This window comes from Melospiza georgiana, chromosome 1, assembly GCF_028018845.1.
Source record: "Melospiza georgiana isolate bMelGeo1 chromosome 1, bMelGeo1.pri, whole genome shotgun sequence".
Lineage (NCBI taxonomy): Eukaryota > Metazoa > Chordata > Aves > Passeriformes > Passerellidae > Melospiza > Melospiza georgiana.
The window spans coordinates 118,050,941-118,078,198 of record NC_080430.1 but is presented as its reverse complement, the minus strand read 5'-3'; the positions used below and the strand labels follow the sequence as shown (position 1 = coordinate 118,078,198).

At 38.1% G+C, this 27,258-nt stretch overlaps 1 protein-coding gene across 1 annotated transcript in view; it reads right to left on the bottom strand.

The window, feature by feature from the left end:
- Positions 1-746: 746 nt before the first annotated feature.
- CHD7 (chromodomain helicase DNA binding protein 7) overlaps positions 747-27,258 on the bottom strand; it is a 128,951-nt gene continuing 102,439 nt past the window's right edge. Inside the window, exons 15-38 of the mRNA XM_058029733.1 lie at positions 25,977-26,232; positions 20,985-21,195; positions 20,312-20,507; positions 19,913-20,080; positions 19,130-19,309; positions 18,806-18,916; positions 18,504-18,709; positions 17,390-17,589; positions 16,640-16,799; positions 13,474-13,563; positions 12,761-12,864; positions 11,249-11,378; positions 10,894-10,966; positions 10,621-10,675; positions 9,672-9,900; positions 9,295-9,503; positions 8,477-9,154; positions 7,920-8,080; positions 6,052-6,279; positions 5,379-5,822; positions 4,585-4,806; positions 4,039-4,146; positions 3,454-3,558; positions 747-2,661 (exon numbers count right to left, since the gene is read on the bottom strand). Coding sequence (XP_057885716.1) covers positions 1,708-2,661; positions 3,454-3,558; positions 4,039-4,146; positions 4,585-4,806; positions 5,379-5,822; positions 6,052-6,279; positions 7,920-8,080; positions 8,477-9,154; positions 9,295-9,503; positions 9,672-9,900; positions 10,621-10,675; positions 10,894-10,966; positions 11,249-11,378; positions 12,761-12,864; positions 13,474-13,563; positions 16,640-16,799; positions 17,390-17,589; positions 18,504-18,709; positions 18,806-18,916; positions 19,130-19,309; positions 19,913-20,080; positions 20,312-20,507; positions 20,985-21,195; positions 25,977-26,232 — 5,478 coding nt within the window. The 3' untranslated portion in view covers positions 747-1,707. The remainder of the gene's footprint in view (positions 2,662-3,453; positions 3,559-4,038; positions 4,147-4,584; positions 4,807-5,378; positions 5,823-6,051; positions 6,280-7,919; positions 8,081-8,476; positions 9,155-9,294; positions 9,504-9,671; positions 9,901-10,620; positions 10,676-10,893; positions 10,967-11,248; positions 11,379-12,760; positions 12,865-13,473; positions 13,564-16,639; positions 16,800-17,389; positions 17,590-18,503; positions 18,710-18,805; positions 18,917-19,129; positions 19,310-19,912; positions 20,081-20,311; positions 20,508-20,984; positions 21,196-25,976; positions 26,233-27,258) is intronic.

Genomic DNA, 27,258 nt, shown 5'->3' with positions numbered 1-27,258 from the left:
TAATATTAGTCCTAAAGACAGGGGTCCACCCACAGCTGGCTACTGAAATAGCTAATTTTTCATGTACTCCACTGAAAATCTAACCTTTTATCCGCACTCTGGAGCTTGTTGTGTATGTGTGTGTCAAGGTGACAACACCATGCAAACAGAAGTTCTCAAATGGTACATTATCTCCAATATCAAAAGGTCACAAAAGGGTACAAATCGGTAGCTCTCCAGAAGAGACACTGGTTTTTATAAAAAGTGGGTCAGTTTTAGTTTCATGTAGGTTGTTTGACACAGTGGTTTCTGGCATCACAAGCTCTGGTCTACAGGATACCACAGAGCCTTTGTATCCCTTGCTGTCACTACAGCATTGTGTTTTTCTACCCATTAACCAAGGATAAATGACCTAGATATTGTGCCTATTAAAGCCTCATTTTTCTTTTGCCCTTTTGTTCTTTAGTGTACCACATTATCACATGCTGAACACATTTAAAGTATTCTCAGTCTCTCATGCCCCTTTGAAGGAGTAAAGTAGGGATTTTAGCGTGCATTTCTGTAGAGTTACTTAGAGTGGAAAATATGAAGGCAATTCAAGGTTTCTCTTCCTGCCTAGTCCCCTGAAGACGATCAGTTCAGCATTTACAGCCACTAATCTATAAAGAATATAGCAGGAAAATGCTATAAAAAAGCCACAAATACAAATACAGAAAGTGAACACCAGTTTGGTTGTCCCTAAACACTACATTCTATAATTACATCTCTGCATATCATGGGTCACTTTTATTAAAAGCATCATTACTACAGTTGGCAGCAATTTACATCTTATCTTACATGATAGCAGTTTCCAAAGAAAAAAAAAAATAAAAAGACATCACAACAAAGAAAAACAATACATTTACAAAGTCATGTCTGTAAACTTCAAGGCTAGTTTAGAGTTGAGGTAATGCTGTTTAGCTTTGTGGCTAAAGTAACAAAGTCCTTTAATTTAAAAAAGGTACCTGATTTTTTTCTTTTTTGTTTATACCAGTGCATTACAAGATCACGAGACGATTAAACTGTAGCTTTATCCTGTAAGAACCTTCTCCACGGGTTAATTTCCAAAAGGTACTCTTCACATTCAACAGCTGCCTTATTATTGCTGCGTCTCAAGACAGAGACATTCACACTATCATGAAGATTGTCAGAGAGAGAGTGTGTGTGTGGGTGTGTGCGCGCACGCGAGCGGGTGAACTCCCATACAGTCAAAATGAAGCGCGAGTACGATATGTATGGTAAATTTCATCTTGACCTTCACAGCAAAATTTAAAAAAAAAAAAAAAGGAAAAAAAAAAAGAAAAAAAAATTAAATATATAACTTCATCCTTCCTTTAAGCAGCACTTCCTTCTATTAGTGCCACTTGATTACAAATTGCTGCTTAATTCATAATACCAATGGTACCAAAAGAAAAAAAAAGCAGAGCATTATGTCAATTTCCTTAAAAAGACATGATCACCTCTCAAATTTCATCTCTCCTAGGGATAATAAATAATGCACTGCACAATACTTAATGACCAAGATACCTTTTGACACATCTGTATAACATGACTTGAACTTTTTTTTTTTTGCTACACTATGTTACAGAACAGCTTATAAAAACTAAGTATGGACATTAACTGTGAGTGTAAACAGTAGGACTACCACTTGTCAAAAGTTTAAAACACTTTAACTGTAACTGGTACTGGTTATTCATCGTTTTCATTGTTTTCTATTTCTTCCCCCCCATCAAGTGAGTCTAATTCTTCACCCTGTGCTATTTCATCTTCTAAAACGGAGGAATCTGCAGTTTTATCAAGGCTCTCCTCTGCATCACTGCCTTCGAGATTTTCTTCATCTTTAAAGGCAGCTCCTTCAGTTTTGTCAGTAGCCTTCTCTTCATTGGAGCCCACTGCGTTCTGAAGTCCTGCTAGTGCTGGGAAACCGGGCAGAGTCAATCCTCCCAGTCCTGGAGGTAGAAACATAGATGGATAGAAGAGGCCAGGAGCCATGGTAGACAGCAGGAAAGGATTGAAGGCCAGAGGGTTTGTGGGCAATCCAGTGTTGGTGGTGGTGGTAGTGGTGGCAGTGGCGGTAGTCGCCGCAGTAGCAGCACTGACAGATCCATTTGCAGAGTCAGTAGCAGAAACAGTGTCTGTGCTTTTCTCAGAGTCTTTGTTCTCCTCTTCATTCTCATTTTTCTTCTCTTCAGCTTTTGAAGCGCCATCCTCAGTCTCTCCTTGACCGGAAGCAGTAGTGGCATTTCCAGTAGTAGCCGTGATCGGGTTATTCAACAATCCGCTTAGTCCAAACATATTGGGCAGTCCTGCCATCCCTGGCAACATCAGAGGCAACATGGCAGCCGGATTTTTAGCGTCCCCCCCAGCAGCAGCAGCTGTTGCTAGCCCTGGTGGAAAGCCCATGAGGCCTGCGAGCTGGAGAGACTGCAGGTTCTGTAGGTTCTGGAGGCTTGTGAGGTCCATTCCAGCAAACAGACTGTTCATTAGTAGTGGGTTGATTCCCGAAGTTGATGCTACAGCAGCAGCTGCTGCAGCTGCTTTGGCAATTTCACTTTTTGGCCTTCTTCCTCTTCTGCTTGCTCCTTCCTCCCTCACAACAGGTCCAGTGAGAAGACGGTCAAACATGGACTCTGGAACAAAACCCTAAAAAGAGAAGGTGAAAAAACAAGCTTTATCCTCAATTGGCTTTTTTAGCTTTCAGCAGTTAACTGATGATGATAGAAGAAACAGAAGGGATTTCAGCATACTCCAAAAGTGGTTTGTTTTTTCACCCTGGCAAATGGTGACTAGCTTAGTACTATAGTGAATGGCAGTAGAACAAGTAAAGAAAGCTGAAGGAATCAAGATCACAGATTTTTTTATATTTAAACACAACAGTAAAATAATACATGCTGAAAACTGTGTAACTTCATTAAAAAACCCCACCCTGATATGTTGCAGTTACAAGTTTGTGTCTTCATAATTCATACTGAATTTCAGAACAGTAATATTCTATTAAATTGAATACTTGCATAATTTTACCCTTTATTTTCAAACAAATGTTGTAAAATAAAAGACAGAAAACCTATTCCTTTGATGCTGCCTGTTACTGAGACAATGAAGTGTATTTCTGTTATGAATATGACAAATATTTTCTTAGTAGTTCTTAATGTACAAATACCTGTGCTTTTTAAGGATTGTTACTTATTAAGAAAAAAAAAAAAAAAGATAAAACAAATGCTGAAGGCTGCCTGAACTGTAGCTGATTTTTTGGTGTATTTCAATCTGCAGCAGCCTTCTATCACCACTCCCTCTGCGCTGGGTAACTCCTACACAGATACCATGATTTTCTAAAAACCTAAATCTATGAGATAAAGACTTAATAATCAATTTAGACAGCATTCAACGTTTCTGTGCTGTAACCTGCAGTGATGCATGGAAGAGAGCTTCACTTACAGACTGTTTAACAATGTCAGTCCAATCTGGAGCAACAGCAAACTCAGGATTTTCTTCCAGCCATCTTGGCAAGTCCTTCATTGGAGGGGCCATAGCTCCACCCATCTAATGCAAAAGACAAGGTTATGAATTTAACAAAAACCTACCAACAAAACCAAACAACTACTTATATGGACATTTTCTATCTTTCTTTCTATTTTATCTCTGAAGGATGGCTGCAAAGACTTTCAGTTTACTGTGAAAAAATACTTGGAAACCAGCTAGTGATACCTCAATTGACAAAATCATGTTTAAAAAAAAAACAGTAAAGTGCTGTAGCTTAGGCAGACCTGCTAATAAATTTTGTATCCAAGAACAAAACGTGCTATATAAGTTCAAAAAATGAGAGTTATTCACTCAGGTGATTAATATGAGCACAAGAGAAGAGCAAAGAAGGAATTAAAGGAACCAGGTGGCACAGTCCAGTAAGAAAAACTGCTGGTACCAAATTATTAAACTTTTAAAGAGAAAGCTTGGAGTAGAAAACCTGCTTTCCACATGCAAAGACATTATTAAAGACCTGGACTGAAGTAACTTAATTTTTACCTTCTTTCCATTTCGTTTATTTACAACAGGTACCCTTTCTTCTCCTGTCAAGGTGTTTATATCCAGTTTATTAGGGTTTCGACATCTGTGTCGTTTTTGTTTCGGCTTCTGAAATGGGGAAAACAGCACATCTGCACTCTTCTAGAAAGAAGAGAAATTTATTGCTTTTTATTTCATTTCTTGACAAAAATAACCAATCATAGTACCCCTTCTCACAACAATTTTAAGAAGGGATCCATTACTTTACTCTCAGATTACATGAAAAAAATTTTTTTGCATCAGATGAAGAAATTCTGCAGTACTTGACAAACGTGGTTCTAACATGCTGTTATATACAAATGTTAAGAAAGCAAAAGCAAATCCAACACCCCAGTGTCACTTGGGTGTGGATAAAATAGGAACGCTAGATAAAGAGAAAACTTTTGTTGAAATGCAAGCTACAAAATCAAATTACTATGCCCAATGTGAGGGAATTCAGTCTGACCTCTGTAAAACTAACCTTTGTATAAATATAATAGAACAACACTTTTAGAATTACATACTTACTGGTACATAACTTGGCATATCTACAGTGTAAGTAGGATGCAACTTAAGCCATTCAACTAGATCCTTGTTTTTTGGGGCATCCTCTCCCACCAGCCTGGTCCCATCCTCTAGATTGATTACAGGGATGCGAGTGTCAGGGTCCAATTGACCAGGAGATGGAATGTTCCTTGCTGGTAGGGCTTCCATATCTTCTTCAAAAGCTTTGGTCACTTCTGCATCCTCCTGAAAACAATCACATCTGGATTAGTCTTCCCTTAACAGGAACACCTGGAGAAATAATTTCAGAAACTGACTGAACTGAAATGTTTAAGATTTTGCATACACAAGAGTTAACGGGGTTAAATACTCATACTACATAAAGTAGTATCATTGCATCAGGGAATTTTGAAAATTTTACATCCTTGAAGAGTAAAGAACATAGTGCTAAAGGCAAAGCTGGTTTTTTGCATTTCCAGTACATGTCCTCCAAGATTCTTCAACACCCTCCCTTTTCAACACATCAAGAAAGACATACTTAAGCCTCAAAATGTATATGGTTAGAAATATATTTTGTAAAAAAAAAAAAAAAAAGTAAGAAATTTTGAAAGTACAAGCTACCTAAAACACAGAGTAAAATCTTGACGTGCACGTTTTGTTTGGTTCAAAGAGAATTAACAGCTCTAAACAAAGAAAAACCTGGTTGGGCAAAAACTGTATGTTTCTATTAGGGAGAGAATAAGACTTGAAGCACATTCAGGAAGTACCACAGACAGAAGAACAAATATGAGACAAAAGGAAAAAGGTTGTGGTCTTACTACAGTCAATGATGTCCGTTTGTTGCTCATAAATAACAGATCAAGCCCTTCTACATTTTTCCTCCTTCCTCTCCTCCTCTTCATAGGTGGTTCTCCATCTATTAAAGAGCCATTTAGTAGATGCCTTGTGGGTGTGCGTGAAAGACCTGCTTGCAGCAGCTCCATTTGAGTTTTAAAGGCATCAGACACAGGTGTGGAGACATTAGGCAAGATAAACTTTGAAGTAACAGATGAAAAATTTGAGGTAGAACTTGTTGCCTCTCGTGAGGCCTTTGATAAATCTACAACCTTTTCTTGTCCATTTTCTGAGACCACCTGAGACTCACGTAACTGGGCAACCATTTCCATAAGATTTCTCCTCTTGGCAGCTCTCTCAGCCTCAATTTCAATCTTTCTTCGTCTCCTCCTCCTCTGACGTGGAACTGATAAATTGAGTGCATCTTCCTAATAAAAAAACCAAGCATTTCCAAACATTAGCAAAGCTCTGTTTGCTATGCTGAATTAAAAACAAAGCTCCAACATATAACTCTAAAAAAAAAAAGCTTTCATTTTTTTCAAAGAAACACTTTGATGCTTTTCCTATTTTATTCATGCTGGTTTATTTTCTATTATGCAAGAGAAGCTCATGCAAGATAAAATGTTTTATATAAAAAAGAGAATGCTGTAGCCTTGCCTTTGATAACTGAGGAGAAGCAGTGAGATCTTCGCTGCCACTGACGCTGGCTTGACCAACCATGGAGAGCTCTGCAAAGCTCCTTTTCTGTAGAGGGCTGTCCACAGCTGTCGGAGTGTACCCAGGTATGAGCCCCTGGAAATCAAACATCTGGCGCCTATTTACTGGCCACTTCCCTTTCAGCACTGCCTCACAGATGTTGTCTAATCGGTTGATCATTACTCGGTCCTGCAGAAAGGAAAAGTATGTAATGAACCCTTGGTGTAAACGTCACCTTTTAAACTCAAATGAGTCTTATGACACAGTCCAGTTTCCACAGCTTAAGGAAGACATTCAGAAACAACTGTTCTTGTATGCTAGCAATTAACTGATCACCTTGCAAGATGCTAACACAATTTTGTAGAATAATAGCTTTTAAAAGCTGCATTTATATTGTGAGGGGAAGGAGAAAAGACAGAAAGTTTTCTGTATGACAATGCACTAATTGAAAAATTTAATAGAAACTCACTGTTGTTTTACAAAACTTCAGTAGTTAGAAACATCAACAGTTAGGAAGGGAAAATAAACACATCTGCAATCAGTATCTTAAAGCTGCAGTTCTCAAGATCCAAGAGGCTGGATCTGCAATTCTGTCCTAGGAAGTGGATCCTCATTAGCGTCACTATTAATAAAGTTCAACATTATGAAACGGGCACCAACCTAGGGACATCTAATGAATGTCAATTTTCATTCCACGCCCATTATCACTTCAAATTTCACTGAAGCGTGTACACTAAAAATCTCTAATTATGTTTATTAGTCTACTTATGCTGAACCTATACTGATGAAGGATTTTCTGTTCTACTTTCACACTATGACTGGAATAAGATTTTAGCCCATGTTTCCAAAATACATGCTGAAAGTAGAGAAGATGAACATTATTTGATTTTTTTTCCATTTCAGTATTCAAGCACATTCCAGACTAGCCTGTCTGAAGTAGTAGAAACTTTGGGACTCTAAGAAATACTGCTGGTTAGGGAATATGAGCATTCATATATGAATGCATTTCAGCTTCCTGAAAAGCAAAACAGTGCAGAAGCCACTACCAAATCTCAGCAGCTGCAACAGACTGCTTGCTTTTCCCAGAAATAAGCCTATTAAGAGCAAGGTCCTCTTGCCCTGCTACCCCCTTCCCCCTCCCTGCCCCAACCAGATGGCTCTGCTATGGTGATTAGTAAGCTTAAGACTATTACTACTTTATTTTTCTCTCTCCCCTTACTGCAAAGGAGAGTGCTAAATTAAGTATGGATTTATTACAAGGTTACAGTTTTGTATTTTTAAAAGTATTTTATATTAGTTTTCTGCACTGTTACCAAAATAAGATACAGCTTTATTCTATCTAAAACTGCTGCTTATGTTTGCAGGATACCTTAATACAATTACATCTGTCAATATTACATAATGGCTTAGATCATGTAGGTCACCAAAACTCTTCCCTACAATCTCCTCACCCCAAAATAAAAAGGTGATCTTTTAAAGTCTCTGCAGATTGCTCTGCATAGAAAACTTCTAATTCAAAACTGTGGTGCAAGAGGTGGGACTCTGCTGACAAAAAGTTATGGACCCTATGAAGAGTTCATGTCTGCCAGCAGTCCATTGTTTTACTAAATGACACTATTTTACAAGAAAAAAGGAGCAATTTCTTTCATTTCCACTGCTAGTTTGTATGAGCTTAAAGAAAAAAGTGCCATCCCACAAATCATTCACAGAAAAAGGTCTCTTGCCTGCCAGAAGTGCAGTACCACACAAAGCTCACTGTTACTTTTTAAGCACATTTCCCATATTTTACTGAAATTAAAGGAGACACATATCTTTGACCCCTAACCAACCTTAGGCCAGAATGAGAAGGCAAATGTTCTCTCATGAAGCAGCTGAACCACAGAGGGATCCCCGTCTTCCATGTAGAATCCATCGCGTGTTTCATCCCTTGCGGTACTCATAGAGGCATTGCTTTCTTCATCAAAATTCTTACCCTGAGAAACTGCTCCTGCTGAATAACAATCATGACCAGGCATTAACATCCAGTGTCTACCCAGCTAGATAAGCTAAGGCAACCAGGCCTGACACAACATTTCTAACTCGGGCTTTTGTTCAGCAATTACTACAGCACAGCCCCAGCCTTCCACATTTGGCACAGAGACCATGCTTATTGACTCAGTGAGCTTTCCTGGAAATCATCCCTTGTGGGGGAATACCCTGCTGATGCTGGATGGTTCTTATGAAAGCTTATTTAGCCACCTGATATGTGGAAGGGCAGAGGAACTGCTGCATGCAGCCCATCCCATACTCAAGAATGGCACCCCATGTGTCACTTATCAGCTGGCATGAGCTACAACAGCTGTGGGGTTGTGCTAAGCACACAGAACTGATCTGACCAGTGTATTACCTTCAGGTTGGGAGGATTCTTCTGATTTATCATCATCTTCCAGTTTCTCCTCTTCATCTTCTTCTGAACCTTTCTCAGAAATAGATTTCGGATCTACATCTGTACTCATTTCTATGTCTTTCAATTCACATTTAACAGAGCCAGGCTCAGCCTCAGCATCACAATCTGGTTTAGTGTCCTTATCTGTAGTATCTGTCTCCTCTTTGATTTCAGATTTTTCTTTGGCTGCTGGATTTTCAGACCCTTCAACTTTAGACTCTGTTGGTTCTGTAGTCTTTTCCTCTTGTACTGGTGTGGATGAGACGACTGGGGGTGTTTGACTGCATCCAGCGCCCAGAGGGTTTATAGAAGACACAGTATTTGCATTACCCGTCCCTCTGTTTTGAGCAAAGTTTTTGTGAGCCTCAAGAAAAGAGAGTTCGGGATCATTCAGAATGTGATAATCTGTCCTACTGACTCCATGTTTAGCAGCACCAATCAGTAAGTCTTTATCATGTTTACCACACTCCCACCACTCTGGCAGGTCCAGACTCGGCTGGCAAAGCTTTAGCCTCTCCCCCAGCTGCGGGTGATGGAGGACCTGTTCGCGGATCTTGCGCAGCAGCTCGATGCGATATAAAGTTCTAGAAGCACGCTCCTCTGTGATCGGCTCAATCAGCGTGGAAAGATCAGGAGGTTCTGCAAGGACACCAAGTTGTGCTGTTTAACATGGATTGAATGCACACCCATTTCAAAATCCTTACACCTGGGCATGAAGTTTCAACAGTGCCATTGTCTCACAACATTCATGCTGATTTCCAGAGTCAGTTTAAACTTACCATCATCTGGTTTGACTGGCATTCGGCACACTCGTCTACACATATTCACAAAGCCATTAAAATACTTTTCCAAGCTTTCATCGGACTTTTTGTCAAGCCTGGCAAATGCTCTGAATTGATTCCACTCAAACTGATGTTTTACAGGATCAAAAATAACTCCAAAAGTAGACACCACACGATAAAAATCTGCTTCTTCTCTTCTTGTCCATCTAGTCAAGGAAGAAGCAAGAAAAGTGAGGCCACTGGATAGATAAGATTCCAAACACTTTTAGAAACCCCAAAACCCCCTTAGTTAAATCTTTAAAAACAAAAGAGCTGTATGGGTGACACAAAAGCTCAAATAAGATTTAAAGAAAGATTATCACCGGGAAACTCACTTTTGTCGTTTCTCAGTTATTATGGCTTCCCTTTCTGCCTCTAGTGCCCTCACTTCTTCTCGAGGCCGACGTCTCCTGCGGTCAGTCTTCATTAGTGCCTCTTGCCTCATTTGTTGCCTTTTATAGCTGCGCTGATAGGCAGTAATGAGGCGACGCAGACGGGTAGTCAGGGTTGAAGTGTTGGGCCAGTAGAGTTGCCCTAACTCAGCATTGCTTTCACTGTGCTTGCCTAGAGAACAGAGAAGTATTTGCACTGCAAAACCAACACTAAACATTTCAGTTTCTATGGCTATAACTGGATTTCTGTTTTATCAGATAAGAACATGTGCCTCTAATACTGGTGCATAATGAATTAGAAACAGGCTAACTATTGGTAAGAGGTAGAAAATAGAATCAAACCATCCAACTCTAAGAATTCAGAAATGCTTGTGAAGCATTTAGAGATAACCATCAAGCACTATGATTCGATGTTATGAATGCAAACATATTATGAACAGTGTAAGTATTTAAATTAATGCAATGCATCTTTAAATACATGACTAAGAAGATCATTCTGCCTCTGAGGAAACACCTATGCTTATCATTTCCCACTTTATTATTCTCACTTAAACTTGGCAATTTTCCTCCATACTGAGGAAACAACGTATTTGTAACTTCCAAGATTATATCGGCAAAACCATCAACGGCTGCATTATGAAACATCCGGTCTTTATCATCATGGTTTCTACTATGTAATTAGAAATCCAGAGAACCATAATGTGGATTATTCAAAGACAGTATGTAATTGTTTTGAAAAATGTGAAGCATGAAGAGATTTGGCAGCAAAAAGCTTTCTGTGGTATTGTCCCAAAACATCTTCTATCCCCTCATGTGGTAATATAAACAGTCCACCTTTCACTAAACGATCTGTCCCCTTTGTGCTTTTTAAATTTTTTTGCTATAGACTTACTTGGGTGTAATTCTATGGACTCCTCTTTGTCTTCTGGAGGTGAGTTTGCGAATTCCTTGGGGAGAAGACAGAAGTTATTTTAGTTTTCAGTTTTGACCATATGTCATAATTTGAGAAGAAAAATATGTCATCTCTCAAACACAGCAGCAAACAATCTTTGTAAGGAGTGCTTATCCGGTAGCTCTCAAACTTAAAAAACACACATTAAAATAAATATGGAGAATCAGTTGTAATTGTACATATTTGTAATTACAGAAAATTAGGAGTTCTTACATCAATTTCATCCTTGAAGGGAGTTCTGGTTGGCTTATATTCTGGATCTTCATCCTCTCTGTCAAATTCACCCCTATAAAATATTTTTTAAATATTTTCAGGAAAAATACTGGTTTTGAGAGGGGGCTGGCTGATTTTCTGGACAAAAGCAAAAAAGCTACAAAAGTCATCAGTATGGTGTACCAAGTTACACATTTGTATTTCATGCTCAACTGTGTAAACAAATCTATGTACTTTGTACATCATACGATCACTTCATATCCTCAGGCAACATGTAAGTATAATACGACATATGAACTCATGCCAACATATACAATGCTGATGAAGTTTATTAATTTTTTCATGTCCTCCTTACCCATCACCGCCATCTGCTAACATGTCTGTCCCTCTCTGTTCAGCAGCTATGGCCTTTGCATCAGGCATGCCAACCCGTTCCAGAAAGCACAGTGCTGGATCAGCTCTCATGGAATTGTACTTCTCATAACCTGTGTGCAGAGTGGGACACAAATGCCTTTTTAAAAGCTATGACCAGCTGTGAATAGAACAGGTCTAGGCAGTAGAAGTACAATTTTCTGGATTCATTAATTTATTATTAATAAAACAAAGGCACCATCGCCATGCTGGAAACATTCAATTAATATTAAAAAATTGTTCATGTTGGTGAATTCCAACAGCACAGAAACATTTTCCCATCAATAATATAAACACATATAAGATAGTGAAGAAAGCATCAAATTTCATGTTGTTATAAAGTAAAGTAAAAATCTTTCATAAGTGAAAAACTTCTTTAAGTTTCCTTTATGACTTTCACAGTGGTTCTTGACATTCAATACTCGCCCGTGGAAACACGCAGCCGCTAACAGGAGCGCGCACACACACACAGACACACACACACGTATTTTCAATAGCTCCAGCCCTGCTGGAACCCTCAATATAGGCTGCAAAAATGCTGCATACATGGGTTATACGTAAGGCCAACGAACCTGTCTTATTAGGTTTAGGATGATGCATGTCAGTAAGATGACACTGTTCCCTCTATGGTTTTCAAACTGCTGTTTGCTTTTTTACTGCCCAAGTTGACTAGATGGAAAATGGCAGATCCCAACAGTGCACTGCAGGAAAATGATTTTTAGACTAGACTTGCCTCAGCTGAGCCCACAACACAGAGCTGCTGTACATAGGCAGAACAGCACAATTCAATTAGGATTTGTACTACAACACACTGCTCCTAACTGCTGTAGAGCCTCAAGCCAAACTGTAATCATGAAAGGTTTTATAAGCCATCATTCTCCCCTTTAGTCAGGCTGGGCTGCTGAGAATACCTCTGCGACCTCCAGAGAATTGGGATTATAATCAGGAATCGCTCACTGTATATATCATGCCAGCTCTGCATCCCCAGCCTTTCAAAGTTAACAAGGCTGCATCCCACTCAAGGGAGCCGGGAGTTCTCAACACTGACATTTGTGAAATATTGCTTGGAACAAAGCCCAGGAGGCACTTGTACAGATTAATAGCAGAGGTTAAGCCCACCGTCCACTTTGACACTGGTTGGCAGAGTTAGCAAGTGAAGCAGTGCTGGAAGCAAAGTTTATGGAGATCTATCTTACTATTTGGCTATTATTTAAACAAATATGGCTTTGTTTTATTTACAGCCAAGAAAGTAATGTTTTCTTCTCAAATGTTCTGCAAACATTTAAAAACAGCATCTGATATTTACAGCTCATATTAGGTTTTTAATGCAGGCAAGAAAAAAGGGAGATACAAGCCAACAGTTCTTTGGAACAATACTTGTTAATATTATGACTGAACAGTCCTACACGCTGAAAGCTTTACAACTCAGTTTTGTTGAGAGTGAGACGCCACTTACCGTGTTTAAATACTCCAATTAAAAGGGATTTATCTGCCTCCTTATCCCACCAGTCTGCAGGAACTTCGGCATGGAATGGCTCAGGTATCCATATATCTACTTCACTGTGAAGACAGCATTATACATATTCTCAAAGGTATTACTCGACAAAGATTTAAAAAAAAAACCAAAAAAACAAAAAAACAAACAAAAAAAAAATCACCAAAAAAACAAATCATCCTAAAAAACCCAAGTGTTTTATGCTGTTCTGTAAATATAATTTTTGAGCTGGAAAACCACCCCAAAACCCAATACACAAATTGAAATACTCTTAAAAATAATTAGGATGGTTAAACAAACAACAAAAAATAATTAGGCAACCAAAAACAACACAAATATCGCCACACCCCCCCCCCCAACATTAGGCTATTTTGGGAGTCAAATGGTTATCTAAATATGATTCATTTAAGGTCTTAGTATTTTTTAAATTTTTTCAATTGAGATAGAATAATCCCTCAATATTAGCAGAGCTGCAAATTCACTTCTGTCATTTCCCGCATCGTTTCCTCCCCCAGGAAAATGACCCACTGCGCTTCATAAAACAATACGGTTACTTGAGAAAAGAGATATAAGAGATAAAGTGTGACCACCTTTAAACGCTGCATTATTATAGTATGTGTACTTTACAAAAGCCAGAGTCATAAAGCAAAAAATAAACCTGCACTTGCACTAACCTTGAGTCAGCACCCTCTAAGATCTTGTCTGCTTGGTCCCCTATAACTTCTTGTCGTAGATAGTAGAGCATGCGGACACGCAGCAGGACCCTGGAGAGGAAGGCAGAGGGGGGAAAAAGTTCTTAACTTCAGGACTGTTTGCCAACAGTGGCTTTTGGCAGCTGCTGCTGTTCATCCATCATCCTGCCAAGGCTGATTAGCCATGCTGTATGGTAGGCTTGAAGCGTGACAGATGGTGGCACATAATCACCTCTGTGTGGTGCTTTCTGCTGGCTTCCAACAGGCCTGCCTGGCAACTGCTTACACTGCACAGAGAGGGACCCAGCTCAGCCCGGCCCCGGCGCATTTCATTTAGTTCTACCTAGTGCAGCTTGTGAAGTTTAGACACGTACTCTACCACTGCCTCTGAAGTATTGAAGCAAGTTTGTAAACAACTGAGCAGATGGCTTTCAGTAACTGTTCTGCTTCATTATCTCATAAAATTTCCTCAGCTGCTGCCTTAATACCATTTTTGGAAGCACATCAGAAGTTGTAGGAATAAACGAGATATAAAATCTGGTTTTACTACCTTACAATAAACCCTCAATATGGAATGTCAGGTTTTTCAGATTATACAACTTTTTGCTTCTGAGAATGGGGGGGAAAAATAATCCCCCATTTCCCTTGGGAGATATTAACTATTTTTACTCTTTATAGTTCAAACTGCTATTAAATTTTACCTACGCACAACCTAACTGTTACAAGGAAGTGAAAAATCTTCGTTGCCAAGTTTATTTTTCCCCATTTCTGCAATACTGCAGACATTTTTGGAAGCGCTGTCAGGTGTTGTGGTCACACTCAAAGCTGGCAGGAGAGAGAATGGCAGACTGGCTTTTCAAGGAGACTAGAAAAGAGGTCATTTCTGTAGAAAAAGTATCTACCTGAAAATTATCTTGCTCTCCCATGTTTACCCAATTCAGGGCACCCCCTGCTGCCTAGTTCATGAAGTAAAACCAGTACCAGCTAAAATGGAGATTACTCAACCTGCCCTCTCACTGTACCCAAATCCATCACAGCAACTGTTGAATTACTGCTGCTCCTGAACAGCAAGGGTGACCAGGGAAGCAGTAATCTGATCACCCACTTGCATGAAAAATTTAGACCACCACCAGTTTTGAGAGGTCCTCGTTAGAGATCAGATGCAACTAGAGCAATACCCGGTTTCACACGTGTTATTCAACCAAACCTCGGAAGAGCAGGGATGTGAATGAAGGTCATGTCTGCAATTCCAAACATGTCAGACATGCTTCTTTCTGTATGCACAGTAACTGGGACCAGTAAGGTGTCCCTGCTCCCTGTGTGGCTATGTAAATAAGCTGTTGAGGGTCTCTATCGTCTTAGTATTAAGCAATAACAGCTGTTACATCAAGCCAAAGAGGAGAAGCACGAAATAAAACCCAAGATAAACCAAAAAACCAGAGGCTCTTTGCACCTTCCAGGAGTCCTATGCATTAAACCAGCATACACGGTTCTTAAGGAAAGGACACCAATTCTTAAAAAGCCAACTTCAACTGGTACCTTTTCAAAGAAATGACTCAGATTATTAACTGGCTCCACCTCTGTTTGATTTTACCTGTGCTAAAAACATGTAGCTTCTACAATTCATTTAGTCCTGGTGAATCTGGGAAGTGAAGGAAAAAGATAGCAACTGAAAACATTCTTGCATATTTACCAGTCTTCCCAGTCCTTGCAATTGTTCTATTGTATTATTAAAGAAGCAGTATTAAAAAAATTAAGTCAAATCTGCAAACTGATATAGCAAGTAATGAAGACATGTTACCTGAGAGATTAAAATAATGCTACAGGAAAGAATTGTATTACTTTAAGAGTAAGTGAAGTGTAATAACAGACCTGAGTAACAGTTCAGAAAAAAACAGAAAGCCGTTTATTTGGAAGTGCACTCACTAACGTAATTCTATGAGTATCTGTTGTCATCAGCGAAGAATTAAGCTTGGTTAGCATCTGGAAATGAGCTAATAAACCCCTTAAATGCCTTTCCTCCTTCACATCACACCCCCTATTGACAGCCCACAGGTACTTTTCAAATCAATAGTATCTTTCCACTAAACAGCATTAATGAGCCCCAATACATATTCAAACCACAAAAGTAATGATGACCTTTCAGTAACACAGCATTACAGCTGCATGATTATATATCTACAATGAAGAACAGAAATTTAAAAACAAAACCAAACATCCCAAAATCAATCAACCACATCTCCAGCTCTAAACCAAGGTATGTTTTGGGACAAGGTTCAGTGTCTATATGGAGAATATAGTAAGCAAAACTGAGATGGCATCAAAGAAAGCTGACACAAAAATAAGATATTATAAAACAAAAGCCAGAAAATATGCAAGGAAGGCTCTTAAGAGACATTCATGAAACAATTAAACATTATATACAGTGACCTTTATCTCCAAAAGCTTTTCGTTTAGTAACATGTTTAGAATTTCAAAAATCAAATCAGGACAAATAAATTCAGGTAAAAGAGTCTGGTGAGAAATTTCATCTCAAAGGAGAAAGAAAAAATATTCTGTATATTTATTACATATTATATTATTGCCTATTTATATAGATAATTTATATATATTATATATACATAAATATTCTCTGAGGAGAGCAAGAGAGGAAGGGAGAGAAAGAATAAAGAGAAAATTTATGCCACGTATAAGTGAATTACTACATGAAACTCCTGAAATTAAGAACTGGATATATGAGTTTAACATTTATGGAACAGAACTTTAAATACCAGCCTGAGTGACTCCATAAGAAGGTAAGAAACAAACAGCTTTTATTTAAAGATAGCCAATTGTCAAGTGAAATAGACAGCGTAGGATGATAGTCTTTACTTTCTATGGTAAAAAAATAACCTTATCTGATTCCATTCTTATTTAATAAGAAGAGAATAATTTTCTTCAGAACTGTGCTGATCTGTCACAAAGAGCTTACAGAAGTGTCCAGATATCTGTTAAGATGATTATCCCCAAATTAAAAAGTAATAATAGCCTTTACATCCTATTAAATGTCCCTGTGTTCTATCAATATATCCAAAGTTGTGGACTTTTCAAAAGCATGTAGTTTTAAAAAAATCCCAAACCTCTAAATGAAACATTTATTAGTACTTACTTATTACAGTGATGTTTAAGATGTTTCCTATAGCTGTCTTCTTGAAATAATACATCTGGATTACAGGTTGTGAGCCAATCAGCATCTTGCAGCATTGGCTGTGAACTCTGGGCTTTTACTTTCTTCCCTTTCCTCCCTCTGGGCACTGGTGCAGACAGACCTAGAAAACCCCCAATATTTCTTACTCAACTGGAATAGAAAAACTCTCACCCCAAACAACATTACAAACATACGTTTAAAGCTAAGCATTCATTACTTTGAGGGCAACACAACCACCAAAAACTGAACAGCAACATGACTCAGTACAGAAAATTGTAAGTAACAAAATCAACCAAAACTTTCGTGCAAATTTAGGTGTGAAGATTTCAAAAATTCAGAGTGCTAGCCAGAAAATGGTGTTATATAAATATTTCTTGTAAAAACTCTCATGAATCTAAATGGCCGTAAGGAAATGAGCTTTCTGATTAATGGCAATTTAAAAGAGATGAAATCCAGCAGTAGGTGCCAGCAAAAAATAATGCTGGAATATTTGTTTAAAAGAAATTTAAAGGAAAGAGAACTGCATTCTAAAAAGTGTCTGAGGGAGACTTCCCCTTTAAGTACAGACCAAGTCAAAGCCCACCTTACTCATAAAATCTGACAAGATCCTACGACATGTCAGAATGGCTATAGTTTAAACCAAACACATAGCACGACTGAAGCAATTCTTTCGTATTTACTAGCATCATTATTTGATTGTGGTAGACATACCGGAATGATTAACCAAAGCTCGAGTTTGCCCATCTGCAGTTGGAGTGATCAGATCCCAGATGAAACTTTTGATATTTTCATCCCCTTTGTAATGATTAAGACAATACACCAGGATAGTCCGGCAGATGGTTTCCACATCTTGCTCTGTTAGCTGACGTTTATAGCGCCCATGTGAGAGGATGTCAGTCCACCGACCCCAGCTACAAGAAAAATATGTTCAATACAACAGCCAGGGTACTGGTATTTTAATTTGTGACTTTCAATTTAACTCCTGGTATCAAGCAACTTGGGACCTCCTGTGTTAGCGCTAATGCATTTTGCATTTGCAGGTTATGTCAGGGAATCCAACTTCCAGCACCAAAGAGTCAAGAATGTTTATTTTACAGAACAGGCAATAAGTTCACTGCTCGTAAAGCTGCAATTGAACTACACTCAAATTAATAAAGTACATATGTTTAACTCTAAAGATCCCAGTAAGCTACAAATAGGAAACTCAACCAATCCCTACAATCATGGGATTTGAGGAACAATTCCTATTTTGAACCAGAAACCTATTACTAGCAACTGTTGAACACTAAATTTAATTAAATTTCTAAAATAAAGACAGTCATTCTGAAGGCCACCATGTTAGAACTCAAATACAGCTACCTGCTTGCAAAGAGATAAAATTCAAATTAGCACACTCAATGGGGAAAATATCAAGTATCTGAATGTAAGTGGTGACAAAGTCTAGATTGACCGTTGATTTCAAAACTACTTTGTTCTTTACAAATACACTATTACTCTCTTCAACACTTAGAAAAGAGAGGTTGAAACTCATTAACTCAAGAATTCTTTACACTGAGAAACCAGAAACAAGTATTCTGTCATCACAAAGCCACTTATCATACCAGTGAGCTCATAGCCATCTGTGACATACTCAGATACTTTAAACTAAGTAACACATATAAGTGCAATTTATATATATAGCAACCAAAACCAAATCTGGCACGTATAAGCATTATACAGTATGATGGTATGTGAATGTGTCCAAGAGAAGGATGAGTTATTTACTATATATAATTTATTTTCAGGTCTTTAGCCACAATTAGTATGTTCTATTTGCATATCTTACCCATAAACCAACAAGTTCTTCTCCACCCTGAAACATTCACTTCTTGCATAACCTTGTGATTTGTCCTGAGGCCTACGGGGCTTTGTGCTAGGCTTTTCCTCAGAATCACTTTCCAGGTCTGAAAACTCCATCAGCTCATCCTCTTTGACTGCACTGTAGAGTCTGGTTTGCTTCCTTACTCTTGGTGTATCAATAACTAGGTTGTTCTAAAATGATAGGGAAAATGTATAAATTTAGGAGAGGGTGAAGGGGGAGGAGAAAATCTTCAATTTAATTGTACTAGAAAGAGTTATAAAGCTTACCCTTCCATTTAGAGCATCGATATCCAGCTCAGCTTTCTTTGCCCACTTCTGCCAGAAATTAGGGTCATCCAAAGAAATATCTGTCCTGTTCCCAGATGCAACAAAACTAGCCTAGTAAAAGTAAAAGCAAGTGGATTGATTTCTTAACTGCATGCTACAAAGAATACCTGTTTTACACTAGCAAATACAATGCTTAGGAAGAGGTAGTATCAAGAAAGAAAGACAAGTGCACAAAAATAATAAATTGACACAGAAGGCAATTTAATATATTTCCATCTATTCTGGTCACGTTTTATTCATTTTCCTATGAATGTCAATGCATACCTTTGCAAATGTTGAGCCTTTTCCTTCAGATTCAATAGTAATTGTGTGTGTTCTCCTTAAGAGAATCTGATCAATATCCTCTTCACAAAACTTAGACCCCTCATCTTCCTCATCCATCAGAGCACCATATGCCCCCTTTCGAAGAAGATCTTCTATTTCTTTTTTAGACAGCTGTTGCACCTGTAACACGTAAGAGGAGTTTCAGATGGATCATCCTTGTATTTGGCATTTTAAGAACTGAAACTCTACAATAATGTGGTCGTGGTCAATTAAACATTCACACTCAAATCACCTTTTAAAGAAGAATACAAACAACAAAATTCTCAGGGTGAAGTTATGTGAGTCATTTAAACGACTTAATAATTCATTGTCACTGAATCCCTTTAGCATTGATGACTGCTAAACTCCTCCTGGGAGCAGATTTAACTTACTAACCTGACAAAAAAGCTAAAGCAAAGTAAGTCCCAAAGCAAAAAGGCTATACCAGCAAAAGCTAACTAGAACTCCATGAAGTGTCAGGATCAACATAATAAAAAGGGTGGAATGATGAGAATGGATCAGGATTGAAGGAACATGACTCCACTTGCCCCCTTTTGGCAATAAGAGAGCCATTAGATAGGCTGAGCCAGTTCATGTAGCCAATGCCCTTATTTAACCTGACTAAACTATCAGCCACACTGCATCTGAAAACCACTGTTCTCCAGCTAAAACACACATAGGCAAGCAAAGTGTAACTCATTCATAGCATTTGTTGATAATGCATCTTAAAAAACTATTCCTTACCCCATTTGTGGCATTTTCTCTTCCGCTCATAGATTGTAGCACAGCCTTATCAAGGCCCAGCTTCAGGCTAGCTTTGTCAAACATTTCCCTTTCATAAGAATTCCTTGTTATCAACCTGTAAATTTTCACTGATTTGCTCTGCCCTATTCTGTGACATCGTGCTTGAGCCTGAAGAAACAAAGGCAGATACTCAGTTACAGGTTACAACTGGAAGAAAAAAGAATTTGAAATAACCAGAGAGAACATACTTTAAAAGTTTATTTTTTTCAATATAAATAATATTGTTTATGCTTTCAAGAGAGCAACAACATATAATTTATCTTGTAGGTGAAGAAAATTTCACAGTAAAAAGGCAAAGAAAAATTTAATTTTCAATAAAATCATCTCTTGTTGTATTACCTGGAGGTCATTTTGGGGATTCCAGTCTGAATCAAAAATGATGCAGGTATCAGCAGCAGTAAGATTAATGCCCAAACCTCCTGCCCTTGTACACAGCAGGAAAACAAACCTATCAGAATCAGGTCTTGAAAACCTGTCAATAGCTGCCTGACGCAAGTTGCCTCTCACTCGACCATCAATTCGTTCGTACGGGTACCTGAAAAAGAGATGCATTATAGGGATTGCTTTAGTGCAATGGCACTGCTTCTTTAAAAGAATACACAATTAAAAACAAAAAAGACAAATATGCTTCTATGGGGTTAGAAGAACTACAACTAAGAGACTATAACTTCATCAGAGAAGACATATTGCTTTGTCTCCTTCTGTGGTAAAGAACAGACTTTGACTCCAAGGAATTCAATAAAAAATTAGGCCTGAACTAAAAAACTCTAGAGCCATCAAAATATTTAACTGAGAGGTTTAAAGCCCTCCATATGAGGTCATTTTGTATCCACTGAAAAGAAAGGGCTCAGTACTTGCAACCTCTAGGTTTGCTCTTTCCCTTAAGTCAGATCACTATAGAAAACACTGTTTTCATTTCTTCCCTTTCTATATGGATTACTCACAGGTTAAATGCAGTGGTCACAGAGGAAGGCACAGTTTATTTATAATTGTATTATATTGTTGCTCTCACCGTCTTTGAATGAGGTAGTCTTCCAGTATGTCCAAGCAGCGCACCATCTGGGAAAAGATAAGCACCCTGTGGCCACCAGCCTTCAGTTTTGGCAGCAGCTTGTCAATCAGTACGAGCTTGCCAGCAGCCTGGATCATTGCCTGGAGCTGAAAATCTGGAGAGTCGGCATTGTGTGTTTCTTTAAACTCTTCCAAAATTTTCTCTTCAGCACCTGCAAAGATTGGACAGCAATACATGAACACTGCAAAGGGTTTTATTAATAAACAATGAGCTCGCCTTCAATACCCTATAGAAACTGCAGGAATGTTTTAAGCACTATGTGAACAAATATTTATAAAAAAAATAAACATTTATAAAAAATATTAAGCTTAAATTTTAAGCAAACATATACACAAATACAGTACAAATAAAACATAGCTCTGAGAATTCATTCTTTTTTTTCCTCTTTTGAGCAATACTAAACTCTTTCCTAAATAAATTCATAGAAATATTGACACATAGAATTCAATGAAAAAAAAAATGAAAAAAGGTGAAAAAAATTAAACATATTTCAACTGATAAAATGGATTTTTTTCCTTTTAAAAATGTAACATGAAAGAAAACAATGTCTTGTTTCTACAGGAAAATACAAGGGACACAAATCACATTTAATATCTGCCTCTAAAATCAGCCTTAAACATCCACATGACCTGATCCTCCTCCTTTCATTATTAATTTTAAAATAAAAATCCAAACAAAAACACGGGGGCAGAAGCAGCTATGAAATTATTATTTTACCTTCTATTTAGGTTTTTCTCACTGAATGTATTTTTTTTGTTCAGTTTGATGAAGCTATCCAATGTATTTATTCCTTCCAGCATTAGTCAAAAGTTCTCTCTTGCCACTCACTTTGCCTATGAATGATATGCACAGCAGCAACTATTTTCTTGTTCTGTTTACTATTGGAAGACTACAGACCAAGTTCAAGCTTTCTCTTCAATCTCTCCTATGCTTTTATTCCATTTTTAAGTCATTTCTACAAGGTGGGCAATTCCAAGAACTATCATATTGCCAATCTTGGCATGTAAAATGTTAGGAATCTTTGTTCTAAGCTTATTTTACTTCCAAAGAAGCCCTTTTTTTGAGCCATCTTTTTTTCCCCTCCGCTTTTCTTTTTGGTAACAAAACATAGTTTATAAAATATTTCTAGTTTGTCTTATATTCAGCTTCAATACTGCTTTTGAATAGCACAAGGCAAGATGGAAGGGTTGGGGGGAGGGGGAAGAACAGCTTACTGCCAGGCTTCTGCTGAGCATCCCTCTCTCAAATCCCAGCTCTGAGGAGATGCCTGTAAACAAACACGGAACGCGCCCTGGCTGTGCGAAGGCTGGTTCAGTGCCTGCTGTAACGCGGTGCCCGCAGCAGATCCCACCCGGGGCAGGCTGCCTGACAGCTCCGTGCTGCTCCGGAGCTCGCACCGCTCCCTTCTACACAACCCCACGCACTCAAGATGTGATCGCATTTCTTGGTAATTTTACATCCCTGGATTTTCCTGAGCTGGACTTGGACTCCCTGGATCATCCTAAAGGTTTGCACATCAGGAAAGTAAGCTCAAATGAAATGAGTGCAAGCAGACACTCAAAGTTCCCTTCAATCGTATCACTGCCTGTCTTGGTAAAACAGGCAGAATTTTGATCAGTAAATCTCTGATTCTGTACTGAACTTTGGCAATTCAGCTCTGTGCTGCTCCCTGAGCTTGCACCACTCCCTTTTACAGAACTCCACAGACTCAAGGTGTGACCGCATTTCAAGATAGTTTTACATCCCTGGATTTTCCTGAGCTGGACTCTCTGGATCATCCTAAAGGTCTGCACATCAGGAAAGTAAGCTCAAATGAAATGAGTGCAAGCAGACACTCAAAGTTCCCTTCAATCATATCACTGCCTGTCTTGGTAAAACAGGCAGAATTTTGGGCAGTAAATCTCTGACTCTGTACTGAACTTTGGCAATTCCAGGATACAGCAGGCTGTCAAGCAGCTCCCATAGAGTAATTTCAGTCATCTTTCCAGGTTACAGCAATTATTTCTGACTCAACTGCAATATCCAGATTTAAGTTTCACTACTGTGAAGCAATATGCAAGAACAGTATCTGCAAAAGCAAACCACACCACAACAAACCCACAATCTGGTTTATTGAATGGTGAATTTACAGTATCAGAGCTTGGTCTCACCAAGACCCAAACCCAGTACAGATAACTCCAAAAATCTGTTCTTTCAATAACACTGTCCTAGGTAACTCCTGTAGAAGACCATCTTTTTTTTTTTTTTTTTTAATTCCTACATCAATTGCAATTACATCATGTCCACTGAGCAGCCTGTTACCCAAAAGTTACTTGATGCAGTACTTGCCAGTCTAAAATTGCTTCCTATTCTAGCTGATATTTAGTACAGCATGAAAGGAATGTATTTGAATGTGGGGTTGGTCAATCAGGGAAACCTCCACTTCTATTCTTCATTAGGAGAGGTTTCCTGGGCTCAAGAGGGCACAACAAACAGAGTAAGGAGCCTTTCTGGAGGTCAGCACTAAGATGGGTAACTATAGAGGCATTCCCCACTGCTGGTTCTTGGAGATAGAGAGAGGAACAATGTATAAATACTTGAGAATGGTTGCTATGGAGAAAACAAGGAGTCCAGCCCTAAGAAAAATGACAGACAAGGCTTTACCCAAGCTGACTGGAGAATACCCAACATGCTGTAACTACCTCTAGAAGCCTACTCCTAGTCTCAGCAGAACACATCCATCAATCAAGAAAGAAACAAACCCCCACTTTACATTCAACTCCTACCATACTACTTCCATCATATAGTCTTAACTGAAGTAATATAGAAGACTTGTTTGCAACTCATACACAAAACAAAACAGATTCAAATGTTCAAATAAAATGCTTGCTCACAAACCCCACAAACTGGGAAGAAAATGCGGATTCAGAGACACTTTTATAAAAGCAGTTAAGCTTAGAAAACAGAACTTGTTACTGTAAGAAATCATTCACCAGGAGAATACTAGACTACCTTAAGTACTTGTACTGCAAAAACTCTGAGCAGAAATAAAATAAATAACTTGTGCCATTACACTAACTGTAAAGTTGTTAAATTTCAATCAGCAAAATAAAACCTTGGGCTCAGATGACTACAGCATGTAGGAGTATTTTCTGCCCTAGAATTACGAAGGATGTGTTTGTTTAGTTCCATCTCCACACCAACAGATCAGGATTTCTTTTTCCCATCAAATCTGAAGGCTCAACCCACCTGCCATGTTGCTGAATGATACCATGCAAGTCCAAAGGTTCCAAACATCACAAAAATGTTTGATAATGGCAAATGCATTAAGACACAAACCCACCTCCCTTTATTAAGATACACCAATCAAAAAATATTTGAGGTTTTCTAAATTAACACCTGAACTTTATCAGTCTCTTAATTATAGTAAATGATACAAGATTTCTAAGGAAAAAAAAAATCACTGCTGTAGGCAATACTGCAATCACTGCTCATAAACTCTATTTGACAAAACAAAATAGGAGCAAAGTATTCTTTTTTTTTCTTTCAATAAACATGAAATAAGAAAAAATATTAGCAAGGTTAAAAACTAGCTGAAAGCCAAGAAGCATCAATTCAAACACCCATAACCTGAACAGCCTAAACTATTGTGATAAACTCATTTTTACAATGGATTAACTTAAGTCAAAAAATCAAGTAAAAAACCCCAACAAACCCTGCACCAGAACCACAAAGCTACTTTAGTATATGCCATATGAGTTTAGAAACTGAACAGTCACCAGCATGGACAAGTTGACGTCCTTTGGACTAAGCTTTATTATGTCTCTGAAATAATTACTTGTGCATGAAATGTAATTAGATGTAATTTCATGAATCAGTTTAAGCATCTCCTCCCATTTAAACAAAAAATGTCAAGGAAAAAAGACTTAAGTACTGCAATATGGAAGTCATACAATAAAAAACCTGAAAACACATATGGCTCTGGAACAAAACAGTCTTTCATCATGAAGCCTATAACCAGCATAAACCAACCATAAATCATAACTAGTTAGAAACAGGAGTTGGGAAACAAGAAACTAGTAGAATGCAACCCTATATGGAGACTTGTGTTACACCCTCAAAGGGAAGAACTGACCAGCACATACAAGTTTAGCACACTTCAGACAGAAATGGCTGGTTCATCACAGGGCTGGTCACTTAACAGCCTCCCCAGGGAAGTGGTCATGGCACCACAAGTAGAGTTCAAGACCCATCTGGTCCTTAAGTGATATGATTTAGTTTTAGGTAGTTCTGTGAGGAGCAGGGAGTTGGACTCAATAAGCCCTATGGCTCCCTTTCGACTTAAGATATTTTATGATTCCATACTACTTGCCAAAGATAATCCTGATCTAACCCCAATACCACCACACAGAAAAAGCCACTGAAGTCTAGCATGACATTCACCCTCATCTTTCTCTTACTAGTCAAATTAAGAAAAGTAACTGACAACAGGTGGTCATAAAAGCAGGCTCAATCACGATTTCTTACTCTGCAACTTTTGTTCAGAAAATTTTAAGTTACTACCTTATGATGTTTGACAGCAAGAAAGTAAGTAGCAGCTAACTATAAGTGAAGAAAAAACTACCATATTCATGCTACCATCCAACAACCTGCATGATAACTGAAGTCTTGTTTTTCACAAATAACAGAAAGGAAAACTTTATAATACCAAAATTAACTCAGCCCAGGCTAATTCTGTCAGGAAGCCTTAAAAAAAGCAGCACAAAAAAAAAAGCAGCTGCAACAGCAGCGCTGTCCTGGCTAGGAGATATCCATACCTGTGAGAATCTAAAAGGTTATCTCTTTTCTACCTAAAACGAATGAATAAATAAAAAGACACACTAAAATAGAATTTAAACCTAGTGAACATTTTCATAACCATTTTTCAAATGAGGAGAAAAGTAGGCAGCCTACCATTAATAAGGTATGGATGATTGCAGCATTTTCTTAGTTCCATCATAGTGTTTAAAAGATTAGGTACATTTGCCTGACCTCCGCCCTTGGAAAGAAATGTGAAATTCTTTTCAAGAATAGCACGATAGTATTTCTTCTGAATATTTGTCAGCTCAACTTCAATGATGGTTTCCTCTTTGGGGGCCAGGTTCTTTTCCACATCCTCTTTGAGACGTCTCAGCATCATGGGCTTCAAAATAGCTTGCAGTTTTTGCACCTGGAAAACATATGTTTAATAAAATAACTGAATTAAAACTGCTAGAAATCAAATATTCTTTTTCAATTTCCTTCATTCTAAAAACCTTGTTTTCTACCTCAAATGCCAAGTAGAGAGCATTGTAAAAATCTTTTTTCAGTGACTCAGCAGCAAGTTCTCCTTGTTAACTCAGTGACACACACACATTTCTAAAGTCTATTTTTGGTGTGTAGCCCTTCTGTTTAGTGATGTCTGTAATTAAATAGATCTCACTCAGAACTATCCTTCTAGACAGGGACTGCACACAAATCATGCCAAGTAACCCTTCATTAAATTAGCAAATCTGACACTTTTAAGATAACTTTTGCAGTTCACTTTTAATTACTAATCAGTATTTAATGCTATTTTCCCACTTTAGGTATCTGCTTCTAATTATTTTCTTATTTCCCTAGTTTTGACATCCACTGACGTAGAAAACTATTTAGGACTGGTCTAAAAATGAAAACATTGTATTTCACTTATGACACTGTGTATTTCACTTATGACACTGATAATTTTTAGTGTCCCCAGGTTTTCTGGAATATTCATTAAGACACATCCTAAAGGGTGGGAGGGGAAAAGAAGAAAATGTCAGTTTTCCTAAAAAAAAGGCTAAGTTTAAGTTTTTGTAAAGTCTCTTGCATAAAAAGCTCAAATGTATTCCATATTAAAAAAAACCCAAAACACCTGGCATTTAGGTTGTTTTAGGCAGTGCTTCAAAGTACAAACCATCTCAGTGCTGAAGAGCTACTAATTCACCCTGAAATGGTCATCTCCTGATGCAGAGCTGCACAGCAGAAATATGAACAGAAAACACTTTCTCCTGTATTTACATAATTCCCTTAGTAATAAACCAACTTCAGAACACAAAAGGTAATTAGCAGAGAGGGATGAACAATTGAGAAAATATATGGAATACAACTGCAAGGAATGGAGAGGAAACCCCAAGCCTTTAACACATAACCTGTCCCACCACTTAAACCCAATTCCAAAACATCTGTGTCAACA